Raw genomic sequence first — 11,674 nt, forward strand, 5'->3', positions numbered from 1 at the left:
TGTCCTTTATGTAAGAAAGGCCGTGGAAAACAAAAATGATGAACACTATGTACACAAGGCAGTTACTATAAATATAATACATACTGAAAATATGTGGATCCTATTCTGGGCTTCCTTATAATAGACAAGATATACTGAGCTGTACAAATAGATTAATGAGTATTATTTTTTGTTTTTAGTTTTGCTTCTGTACACCAATGAAGATTGATTCATGTGAAGGCAATTATTAGGGTGGAAATCAAAATAATAAAGTTAGAATTGGGAAATTAAACATCTGATACACTGCTAAAAAAGAACAAATGCACTGACAAGAGCAGCAACACCAAAAAGTAACATTTAACCAAGTCAAGTCATCTTGTGGGGGTAGGTGCATCACTGTCAAAGTCGTGTACATAAATGTAAATATTGGTCAATTGACGTTGCCAGAAAAAATGTGAAATGTTTTGAAAAAAAAAATCTTTGGACATATGAAACCAAGCTTAACTTGTTCTACAATCATCAGGAGTGAAAAAGTATGGCGAAGAAGAGAAACAGTTTGTGATCCAAAGCATACCACATCATCTGTCAAACATGGTTGAAGTAATGTTATGGCATGTATGGCTGCCTGTGGAACAGAGTGTTTATTGATGATGTGACTGCTTAAAGAAGTAGCACTAGCAGGCTATGCTAGTGCTGCTCAGACTCAGCCAAATGCTGCAAAACTGATCAGACAGGACTTCACAGTGCAAATATATAATTAATCAGAGCGCAGCAAAAGCAACCTAAGAGTTTCTCAAGGCAACAGAATGGGAAACTCTTCAATGGCCTTGTTAGTCACCTGATCTCAGCTCAAAAGAGTGTACTTTTCTTTTATTAAAGAAAAATAAACTGAAGGCAGAAAGACCCACAAAAAACAGGAACTAAAGGTGGTGGCAGTAAAGGACTTAGAGAGCAGAAAGAACATTTCGTGATGTCCATGGGTTGTAGAATTCAGGCAATCATTTAATTTACTTTTGGTAAATCCATTGAATTACTGCCATAAGTTTGCACTCAAATCACATCTCGCTTGTGTGATTTAAATTAACTAAGGTGGTGTAGAAAGAAGAAATACACACAAAAAAGTGTCATTCTCCAAATATGTATGGCTCTATCTAGAAATACGAAGTGTACTCATGAGGCGTACTCCTCAGAGCCAACGCCAATCCTTCAAAATGTCCTCAAAATGATCACGATGGTGCTTTGAATACGAAAAATATAAACCAATTGGTGTGGATTCAAGAATGTATCCTATGATGTGCAACAAAACATGCATTTCAAAGAATATTAAAGCTTTGCTGAGCCATGCTGAGGAAGACAGTTCTATATTTTCTAATATTTAGGTGTTGCTACTCTATTTTGGGTAAGTCACATTTACAACATATGTATGGTTGCTAAACATAACATGGGTTTCTCACGAAAAAAAACCAAGAAACAATTTATAAGTAGCTGCAGCTTTAACAGTGACAAAGAATGTGAGAATTAACTCAGAAAATGAATTCAGAATGCCGGTTTGAGCTACAACATACACATGAGCTTTATTGTGTTTAGGGAGAACCAGAAAATCCCCACAAAATCACTCTGACAGAGTCACTGTGCTCATAAAGTAGGCATCTATTCAGTCAAGGGAATCAGTGAAGCCGCCAGAAGATGTGTCTCTTGACACTATAACGACAGTTTTGGGTCTCTGGTTTCTTTATGAGAAAGAATTATTCACTATCTTCAAAGACAACTGTACAGCTCAAGGAGTGCAGTGTAAATGTGATACAAAGTGCAGTGTAAATTCCGATTACAGTGAGACAGGGATGCTAGATAATACCAGCTATAATACCCGACACCACAATGTCTCGTTTTGTATGGGGAAGCCAATGTTGTATCCTCTGACGCACACATACGCACAGACACACAGACACACACTCGTTCTTATGGCTCGATTTGTATGTCCTATTACATTGCCAGCATCTTCTTAAGCCTCAGCACTTCCAGGACAGTTCACTGCCTTGAAACAAAGATGAGGTATCATCAGTAAAAGAAGACAACAGAAACACAAGACAACGGGGACTGAATACAGCAATAAGGCAAAGAGATCATGTGGTGCACAAAAAGAAGGCACAGAGATTTCAGATAATGTCTTGAGCTACAATTACCTTCATGGTTCTTATCTCAGTTTTTTTCCCTTCCTGTTCTGTGACTTGCCCATAAAGCCAAGGGTGACAAATCAGCTGAAGCCACAACAGTGCCATAATTCGGACTCTGACATGTTCTTGTTTTAACTGTAGTAATGTAATTGTAGTACATCATAGTCAAGTCATTAGGTTCATGTCTTATATTCACCGATTTTGGAATTCAAAAAGCAAATATAACAGAATGCCATTTTTTTTAAAGTATTATTTTAAAACCAAATTGCAATATATTGTTTGCATGGAATTCCCCATCTGTGCTAATGATAAACACAGAGCAGGGGAGACGGTGTGGGTGTTTTTGTGTGCATGCATGTGCGTCCGAGCGTGTGTGCATCTTGTTCATGGCAAGAAATCAGCTCAGTTTAGCACATAATGGAAATGTGAATAGCCCAGAGCGCCTTTCTCCCACACAGGGAGAGAACTGGCTGGGAGCTGGCCGCGTCTTTCCAAATCCAAACACTGAAAGGGAGTTCGCTGGGTTAAAATCCTGCCTCCTTTTGCTCTCCCCCCCTGGAGCGATTCACAGCTTTGCCCATACATTACTCAAACAGGTCATCCAAACAGGTCTCACTAGCAGTCAGGAAACATATTCACACACATATGCGCACACACGTTATGCACACGGCTGGGTAAATTAACACACACTTGTAGGTTCAGCGGAAAGGTTATGTGATCTTGCGTGCACTGTGACAGATGACATCAGATGACATATACGGTAGCACAACAGCTCCACATTGTTTGCTTAATTTAACCTCTACTTTTTTATGCAATATTAGCACATTTTCATATTTTCATATACCCCACAAAAGGTTACCACCCTCACCCATGCTCCATATTCATTTATTTCCCTTTTTTTTCATGCAACATTGAGATTTCTTTGAACATGTTATTACCTTTGTGCCTAGAGGGGCACGATGAAAAGTCAAACTTACGTGCTACTTCTAGAGACGCGTTCCGGCTTTTGGCCTCCCCCAGATAGTTTCGGGCCACGCAAACATAGATGCCATCGTCTGGCTTGCTCCGTCGTCCATGAACGATGCGCAGGAAGAAGAGGGACCCACTGGGAAGCAGCATACGGTGGGAACGGGGATTTTCCCTGTTTGTCTCAACACGCTCCCCGTCTTTGTACCATTCCACCGTAGGCGGTGGACGACCCTCTGCCTTACAGTTGAGAGTGGCTGGCTCCCCCTTGGACACAATGAGGTCAGAAGGGTGTTCCACAATGCGGGGAGGGAAGTCTTCCTGGCGAAGACGAGACCCTAAAGGAAAGGAATGATGATAATGTTTATTTCATATACACGTATATTTCTTTTTTAACCAACAGTATGTTTGGGATAAAGGTTGGTAGCCCCTGAGTTACCAAAAGCAGCAACAGCAACTACGAATGAACAACCTTTAAAAGTTAATAGGCACTCAGAATGCACTGTGTCATACAACAGCAGTAAAGCAATACTGGCTTATCACAGTTTCTCTAAAATAAAAAAAAAGAAGAAAAACAGGGAATTGTTGATTATCATACTTCTTTTGATTAAAATAATGACAGCTGATGACAGAGAGAAATCTTGGGGAATTATGTTGGAAAATAAGTAATGGTTTTCGTCTGTCACTAAAATAATAATTTCCACTGCAATTTAAACTGTAAATCATGCCTCTGCATCAATTTGTAAATATGATTGGTGGAACACACAAAGTATAATGTGATTACAGTACCTGGAAAAAAAAGAAAGCTGATTAGTGTCAGGTTTTTATTTGCTCTACAATATGCTGTGTTACTAAACTGAAGCTTCCATATTTACTTTCACAGACAGGAGCTGAGGAGTCATTACATCTCATTAACTTTTTCATTAACACGTTCCGTCAAACACTGACATCATCAAACATGTTGTCACAGTGGGTGTATAACAGCAGCTGCTACAATGGCTTTTTTGATTTGTACTTTGTACACTAAGGATGTGCAAAGTTCACTATGTGCTTTTCAAATCAACGGCTATATTTCGCCATAAATAATATTTACGTTTTAACCCCCAGTATTTGATAGCTGATCTCCATCAAATGTCACGGGAATGTCAGATTTTTTTTTTTCCATTTATTGACCAATTCAGTGGTGTTTCATATATTCCACCTCTAAATGTCACAGAGTAATGACCCGAATGTAGTGGCACTGTGTTTGTTTACCGACATGACAATCTCACAACTTTCATCTGTTCCATGGTGTATGAGCACATTATAATATCTGAGTTAAAAGGTCTTCTCTGTCGTGTGCATACAAACAAGTCAAGTGTGTAGTGTTTAAGTCGCTAGAACATACTTTTTCGACTGTCTTAAGGAGAAAATAAATAAGATATATAATAAATAAATGAAAGTGATGTTTGGCACTCTCTTGTCTTTTTAACTGTGAGGGGGACAAATCATACAAACTGCAGAGGCAGCCGTGATCATTGGCTGCTCTACAGCAACTGAAATAAAGTCATAAAAGTGAATAAAAATTGATGTGATGGTCTATAATGTTGAGAGGTTTGTTGACAAAAGCGTTCCATTAGCTGGCACCAGCATGCCAAAGCAGGGAGATACACTGCGTATTAAAAATGCTTTTAAAACTCTATAATCTATAACATTTGTGTGGCTCTGCAAAGTCACACCAACACATATTTTGTGAAATACTGGCTTTGTTTAATTGGTCTTCCCATTACCCGGTCTCCACAGTAGCTAATGCAGAGTTTGAGGTTTGTTCTGTCAGACAACAGAATTTAAATTAGATGATTTAAGTTGTGGGTGGCACATTGGCTCAGTGGTTGGTACTGTCATCTAACAGCAAGAAGGTCCTGTGGGGTCCTGTCAGTCTGTTGGCCCTGTGATAGACTGGCATCTCATCAGCAGGGGGTTGTCTATTTCTTACTCGGGGCAGGCTCCATGCACACTATGACCCTGAATGTAAATGAGTGAAAAAAGAAGGGAAGTTTTTTTTTATGTAACTCCTTAAAATGGGGGTTAAAAAGGCAGATATAATTGAATGGAGTCTGAAAGTAAAGAGTTATATTTAGATACATTTAGAACAGTTAAAATATTTTTAAAATATTTTGTGTAGGTCCAGCCTTTGAGGCTCGTTTTTCTTCCCAAGTATGTCCGTTTAGTGAGAACTATCCATGGTGCTGAAGCACACGCTCAAAGCCTTGCAGAAAATAAGTAGTTATTTGGGAGCTTACATGCAGTGGACACTTTGATAAAAACCAGGTTACGCTGACAGTGTTTTACCAGTAAAAGCTTCAGCTTATAACTTGGAAGATTCCTTTAACTGAAAACATAAGAATGGGTATGCTGGATGTGTATTAACATATATCTCCATATTAATACATATATATCCAAAGAAACCCATTGGCTTATGATGTAACTGTCAGAATGTGCTGATTCAACCCAGTAAATGTATAGAAAAATGTGGTGTGCCAATCACCGGAAACACCTGTCAGCAGGAGTCCAATACAAACTTCAACTCCTGTGATGACCTCAGCGTTCAAGCAACACCCGCCCCCCAACTACAGGTTTCATAAAGATGAGATGATTGCTGCTCTTGTGTGCTGCATTGACACGCTGTACCATATAAACTCAGCATTTCCAGTGTACAGGAAACAAAAGCCACTTTCAAAAGCCACTTTATGTGCTGTGTAGTGCTTACACCTGCACACATTTACTCTACTGACACAGATTTGTGCTATATGGGACAAAGTAGCACAAAACACTTCAGGAGATTGAACAACACAAGATTCTTGAAATGTAAAGGTGCATATGAATTTTTGTGCATACAGTGTTTATGTTAAAAGGTCCATTGTACTGAACACATGCACACTTTGGGAGAGATTTTAAGACTATGTGAAGGTACACTGCCTCCACGTCAGACTAGACATTTCAAATTTGAGACAGCAGAAGGTCCATTAAGTTAACTGATCAACCTGAACGTGAGGCCACGTATCTGACGCAAGATAAAGAGAATTAAAGCAATATGTGGGTCCAGCAGGAGCCATTATAGGTTTCGATATGAGTAGAACATGACACTGAAGGAGCAGAAAATATTATTTTTTCAGATAATATAGGGGGGAAAGTTAAGTTTGGCTGCCTGGACTTTTTCTTTTTTTGTCAGATTACTCAATATTGATAAGCTGTCAACCATTTAATTCAAGTAAGAAATCTATTCAGCTAAGGGTACCCTGTATAAATAAATAATCACTTTGTCTACCTAACCATTAAATAGTTGGTCTGGAACAATATCTTATACAGGGGCTAAACTAAAAAGAAAGAGAAGAAAGTATATAATATGATGACCAAGAATTGAAGGATGCCAGCTGTTAATTGCGTACCATACTCAGTATCTTCTTGGTGGACTTAAGCTGGAATCACTGTGGTCGAATACGCATCGGGTCACAGTTGACTATTCTTTCTATAGCATAACGTGGGACGAGACATCCTTTTAACCATGACGCGAAGTAAGAGATGCATGCACTGTATGAACTTACCATAGGTCTGGGTGTGCAGAAGTCCACAGAGAAATAAATACTGTAGAGGACCCATTCTGGCATATTGGCCTCGTAAGCTATCGGCGCATGAATTCCTCCTCAAGCAGAAACAAAAAAAGAAAAAATGAAAAAGAATCTCATCAATCCTGTTTTCACTTGTGAGACTTTGTGACGATTTGTGAACTAAAAGAACCAAAACAGTTTTTGTAGCCGCCGAGGGAAATCGTTCTCATTCACATGTCCATTCTCCCACTCCAAGAGCGCACAAGTAAGCTGTGGTCTGTCGACTCGCCGACACGTTGGCAGTTTCTGCAGTCACCAATTGCAAACATCACCGACGCCCAAAGACCCTCCAGTGACTGTCGGTCCCCCAGTTCAGACGCATTGGTCTGATACTTTACAAGGTCCGACGGCGGTGGAACTCATCCATCCCTACGTGGGACAAGTTGAGGGATGAAAGGTGGAGACGGGATTCAGTGAGAGGTGAGCAGCTGAACGGTGCAGCACAGCACAGCTCAGCCCCTCCTCTCCTCTCTCCTGCCCTGGGAGAAAAAGCCGCGCGAATAAGCACAATAAATCCGAGCATTAAAACTCAGCAGCAGTTTAGATCTGAACTGGTACAGCTATGGTCAGGAGTCGTTTTCTTTCTTTCTGTTTTTTCAAGGAGATCACAGACAGCTGATATACTCATAGGCATAGTCAGCAACACGATGAGTGTCGAGTAAATGAAAGCGCGCTGTTTTGGCTGGCTTCTATTAGATTTTATTTCCTTTCATTCAATTTGTATGTACTTGGACTGATAAGATCTTAAAGCACGCCTTATTATTCCTAACTGTTATTTCAAAATGTTATTATATATGTATAAATATTAGCTAGTTCATTTCCGTTTGAATGAATTAAAACATCAGAATGCGTAACATACACTTGCTCGGTTTATACTTTTAGAGACTCGGTGTTAGATCCCCCAACACATTATTCCCATTCCCAACATTGCACCTGCAACTAGATATACTAGAGCCATTTTGTTTATCCAGCACACAAACATTCCTCCTTTATCTTGCAGATGTGCTCTCGCAGAGCTGATGCATCATTTCTGTTATCATTTGTCTCCTCTCGAACTTGACCCGGCGTCACCCCGCCAAAAGACACGAACGGTTGAGTAAAACGATTGAAACAAAGCTGTCTGATTTTTAGTAGCTGGCATTTTATTTTCATGTTCACGGTTGAGAGAGCTATTACAAAGGTGTACAGCTGTGAAGAAATGGCACTTCATTCCTGCCCGCTGCCTGAGGCTCTTATCCAGTTTTTTCGTCAATACTGCTCAATATTGTCAATAGCATTATAAACGCAGTCCCTCACTGTTAGATGAGAATGAGATGAGGCTGTATCAGGTGCTATTGATCTGGCGAGTGAAATTAAAGCATTTTTTTAGTGCTGTGTTCACAGCAGTAGATCGAATAATAATTGCGGACAATGGCTAAAATTAGTCTGTATGAAAGGGGTGTAAAGTGAACAGAATTATTTACACTGGATAGATCTCATTTATCACACAATTGTGTTTTCAAAATTTTTTTTTTCCTATGGCATCAGCCTTGTTCTTGGTGTTGTGGAGACCTCTTTTATGTCTATAACTCTTTGCCTTAAAAGGGCAAGCCTTTACCAAAACGAGATTACTGTCATTAAGTGTCATCTGGGAGGAATAAAGTACTGCATTACCATTCCTGCCAAACCACAAAGGAATGGTCGCTTTAAGTGACCTGACACCAAATGACAGTTTTTCAAAATTTGATGTTCAAAGTGACCTTAACCCACAGCGAGCCCTTCCTCTCGGAAATACAAAGAGGAGATAATAAATAGGCTTTTCAAGAAATTAAAAACCTCACAAAATAATTGTGGCAAATAGCTTGATACATAATGCTGCTATTCATCATTAACACTGAATCATGCAAACACATATTTTATAATGTGGTGCTTGTTCTGTGCTTTATTTTAAAATCCCAAATGTTATTAATTAAGTTACTTATTAAGTAAAAGTATTTTTAAGTATCCCTCAATTTAAATAGATGAATGAATGCACCTGAAAAAGGTTATGTTGCAAAAGTATTTGTGTATTGGCATGTGAGATCTTGCATAAGGTTAAAAAAAAGAAATACATTTATTGAGTGTGGTGATTTGATGTTTGTCTTGAAGTTGAATAAGATAAGGGAGGCAGAGAAAGACCCCATCTTTCATCACACACTACAAGATAGACAGGTTTCCAGGCAACGTGGGATTCTGCTGCCTTTCTCACACAAACCAAAATCAAAAAGACTCTCATCAATCTACCTCTCTCCCCGCGCTGATCACACATAGGAGACAGTGTCAAGGTCAGAAGTTTTGTCTGCACCATTACCTGCTCATAGCTGTGTTTGTCCAAGCCAGAAGTGTTGGAGGTAACAGATGGTGTGTGTGACAGTGTGCTCAACACACTCACACTCAGCCTTACTGAGAGTAGACAGAGTAGACATGTGTCCTGGCCACAAAGTCCAAACCTGCATACAAGTGTCAAACCTCTGTCTAACCGCTCAGGGTGCTGAGTGCAGTGGCAATGCCCTGAAAATCAAACTAGTGATCCGAGTAACTGATATAATAAAACTATTATAAAAATTGCTCAGATCAGTGACTTTTTGGATTTTCAAGGCATTGCCACTGCACTCAGCACCTTAATAATATCTATATCTATATATCTATATATCTATATATATGTGTGTGTGTATTTTCCATTTTCAATTTCTAAAGAGCATTTTTTTACTTTTCTTGCTTTTATACTATTAAAAGTAAGTATTATATTATACTTACTGTTTTTTTCTACAATATAAAAGCCAAATACTTTCTAGAAAACAAACAAACAAACAAACAAACAAACAAAAAACATCAATTACAAGTCAATAGAATAATATCCTACACATGGTCTTACTTAATTAAGTAATACAGATCACATAAACATTAAAAGCAATTAGTTCTAGGACTCATAATACTAGGTTAACAAACCAGACTAGTTAATGGAGATCACTGAATCATTTTGTTTCTTAGTTTATTCCACAAGATACATGAAGTAGTATTGATTCATCCATCCTTCCATTCTGTTAACTGCTCATTCAGCTAGGATACAGGGTGGTAGTGGGCACCCTCTGGGATAGTGCCGTAGCATATCCCAGAGGGGGGGTGGTCAAAAGGCAGAATATACCCTGGACAGGTTCCAAGTCCATTGCGTTGCTATCTCAAGGATCATTGTATTCCAAAACAGTGCAATGCTTCAGTTGCAATGAAAAAAGTATTTTTCTCCCTTCATCTCCTCCCCCTATTTTCAAATGTGGTTGAACATTATTAATTATAAGGATCATGTGTGGGTGTGTTTTTTTTTATACATGTCATGGAAAAATGGTCTGACCTTCCTTCCAAATACAACATGATGTAGTTGGAAGCTTATAAAAAAACTAGAATGGAAATCGAAAATTGTGAAGGTCTGACTGACTTACGAAGGAACAAATCACTCTCTTGGGATCTCTTTTGTAACAACACAACAACACAGCAGGCACAGTCACAAGGAATGTCTGTCTACTACTGTAGTTGGGCCTATTACAGTAAGAGTGTGAAGTCTGAGAAAAACAGCTTCACAGGAAAAAGAATGAGGTTCCGCTGGGGGAAACCTCTGTGTTCCTTTCTGACCTGGATTCTTTAAGGCTAGGGCAACGTGATTGGCATTGGCATCATGGTTACTGAATTTACCAGTTGTAAATTTGAGTTTACACAACAAAGTGGGAATAATTACAGAGAATTAGGCTGTAGAACAACTACAGTACATAGAGTAGAGTAGATGCTGCTCAGAAAAGGCCGTCATCTAACACATGCGCAGGGACATCACTGTATGCCATCCCACCTGTTTAAGGGCAAAGATTATTGGCTCCTCACTCTGAAACGTTGCCCTTTGTCTCCTTGAGTTTGAGAAGGCAGATTTTATCCTCCAGACCCAGCAGGCTGTGAATAAAGTAAGTATGCAATGCAAATCAAAAGCCCTGGGAATAACTGTATCCACTGAGGTTCTTTCGAGTTCCCGTGTTGCTGTGCTTTTCTGGATCAAACCTGTTCTTTAAATTTCAAAGTGTACCATACCTCTTGGGATACTTTTGTAGGACTCTTAAAAAAATCAAAGCTAAACATCGCAAGATGTCTCTTTTCAAGAGATGTATTTTACTTTCTGGGCGATGAGTGGTGTTGTCAATGCATTACTGTCACTTTATTCTCTTGCCGTAGTCACATTGCTTCCCCTGTATAACTTCACGCTTCACAAGACACCATTGAACTCCTGACATACCTTGCAAGAGTGGGGAGAGGAGAGTCCAATCCTAGCAACTCCATTTAAATGCTTTCAAGGTGAAAAAGACCCCATTCAGCTTCTGAAAGAGGTACTTTGGGGACACTAGTGGGAAACTTCTCTGGCAATATATAGATGTAGAAGAAGCAGAAAGGGTTTTTGCTTAATCAGGCAAAAGGACATTTAAACCATTTGTTTTTCCTCTGGATGAGCACAGGGGAGAAAGAAGAAAACAAGGAAGAAAATGCTGAGAGCAATATGAGGTAGAAACCCCAGGAAGCACTGTGCACATTTTCAAAATGGCAGATAATAGACTTCTCCCATGCGTGTAAACATTGGATTTCCATAGAAATGGCCTCTTTCTGTGTTTCAAACGGCTAGTCATGGGTGAGAGAGTTATGTGGCACTCACCTCTTAATCTTGTTAGATGTTTTTAAAATAGCACTGGTTCTGTTTTTTTTTTTTGTTTTTTTTTGTTTTAGGTTTTTTTTTAAACATTGAGAGACAGAAAGCTCGTTTCAGTATTTGTAATTTGAAATCTGATTAAAAAAATTATGGTTCTGTTAATGACAAAGATATGATTTATTTGAATATATGTTTTGCTGATGGACGTGACA

General features: G+C 39.1%; 1 protein-coding gene across 2 annotated transcripts in view; it reads right to left on the reverse strand.

Annotated features, from left to right (window-relative positions):
• LOC146509570 (roundabout homolog 2-like) overlaps window positions 1-7,369 on the reverse strand; it is an 83,512-nt gene extending 76,143 nt beyond the window's left edge. For both annotated transcript variants that reach the window (XM_085173933.1, XM_085173931.1), the window contains exons 1-2: window positions 6,704-7,369; window positions 3,131-3,457 (exon numbers count right to left, since the gene is read on the reverse strand). In XM_085173933.1, coding sequence (XP_085030059.1) covers window positions 3,131-3,457; window positions 6,704-6,758 — 382 coding nt within the window. In that variant the 5' untranslated portion in view covers window positions 6,759-7,369. The remainder of the gene's footprint in view (window positions 1-3,130; window positions 3,458-6,703) is intronic.
• Window positions 7,370-11,674: the final 4,305 nt, after the last annotated feature.

This window comes from Neolamprologus multifasciatus, chromosome 10 (assembly GCF_963576455.1).
Source record: "Neolamprologus multifasciatus chromosome 10, fNeoMul1.2, whole genome shotgun sequence".
In the NCBI taxonomy this organism is placed as follows: domain Eukaryota; kingdom Metazoa; phylum Chordata; class Actinopteri; order Cichliformes; family Cichlidae; genus Neolamprologus; species Neolamprologus multifasciatus.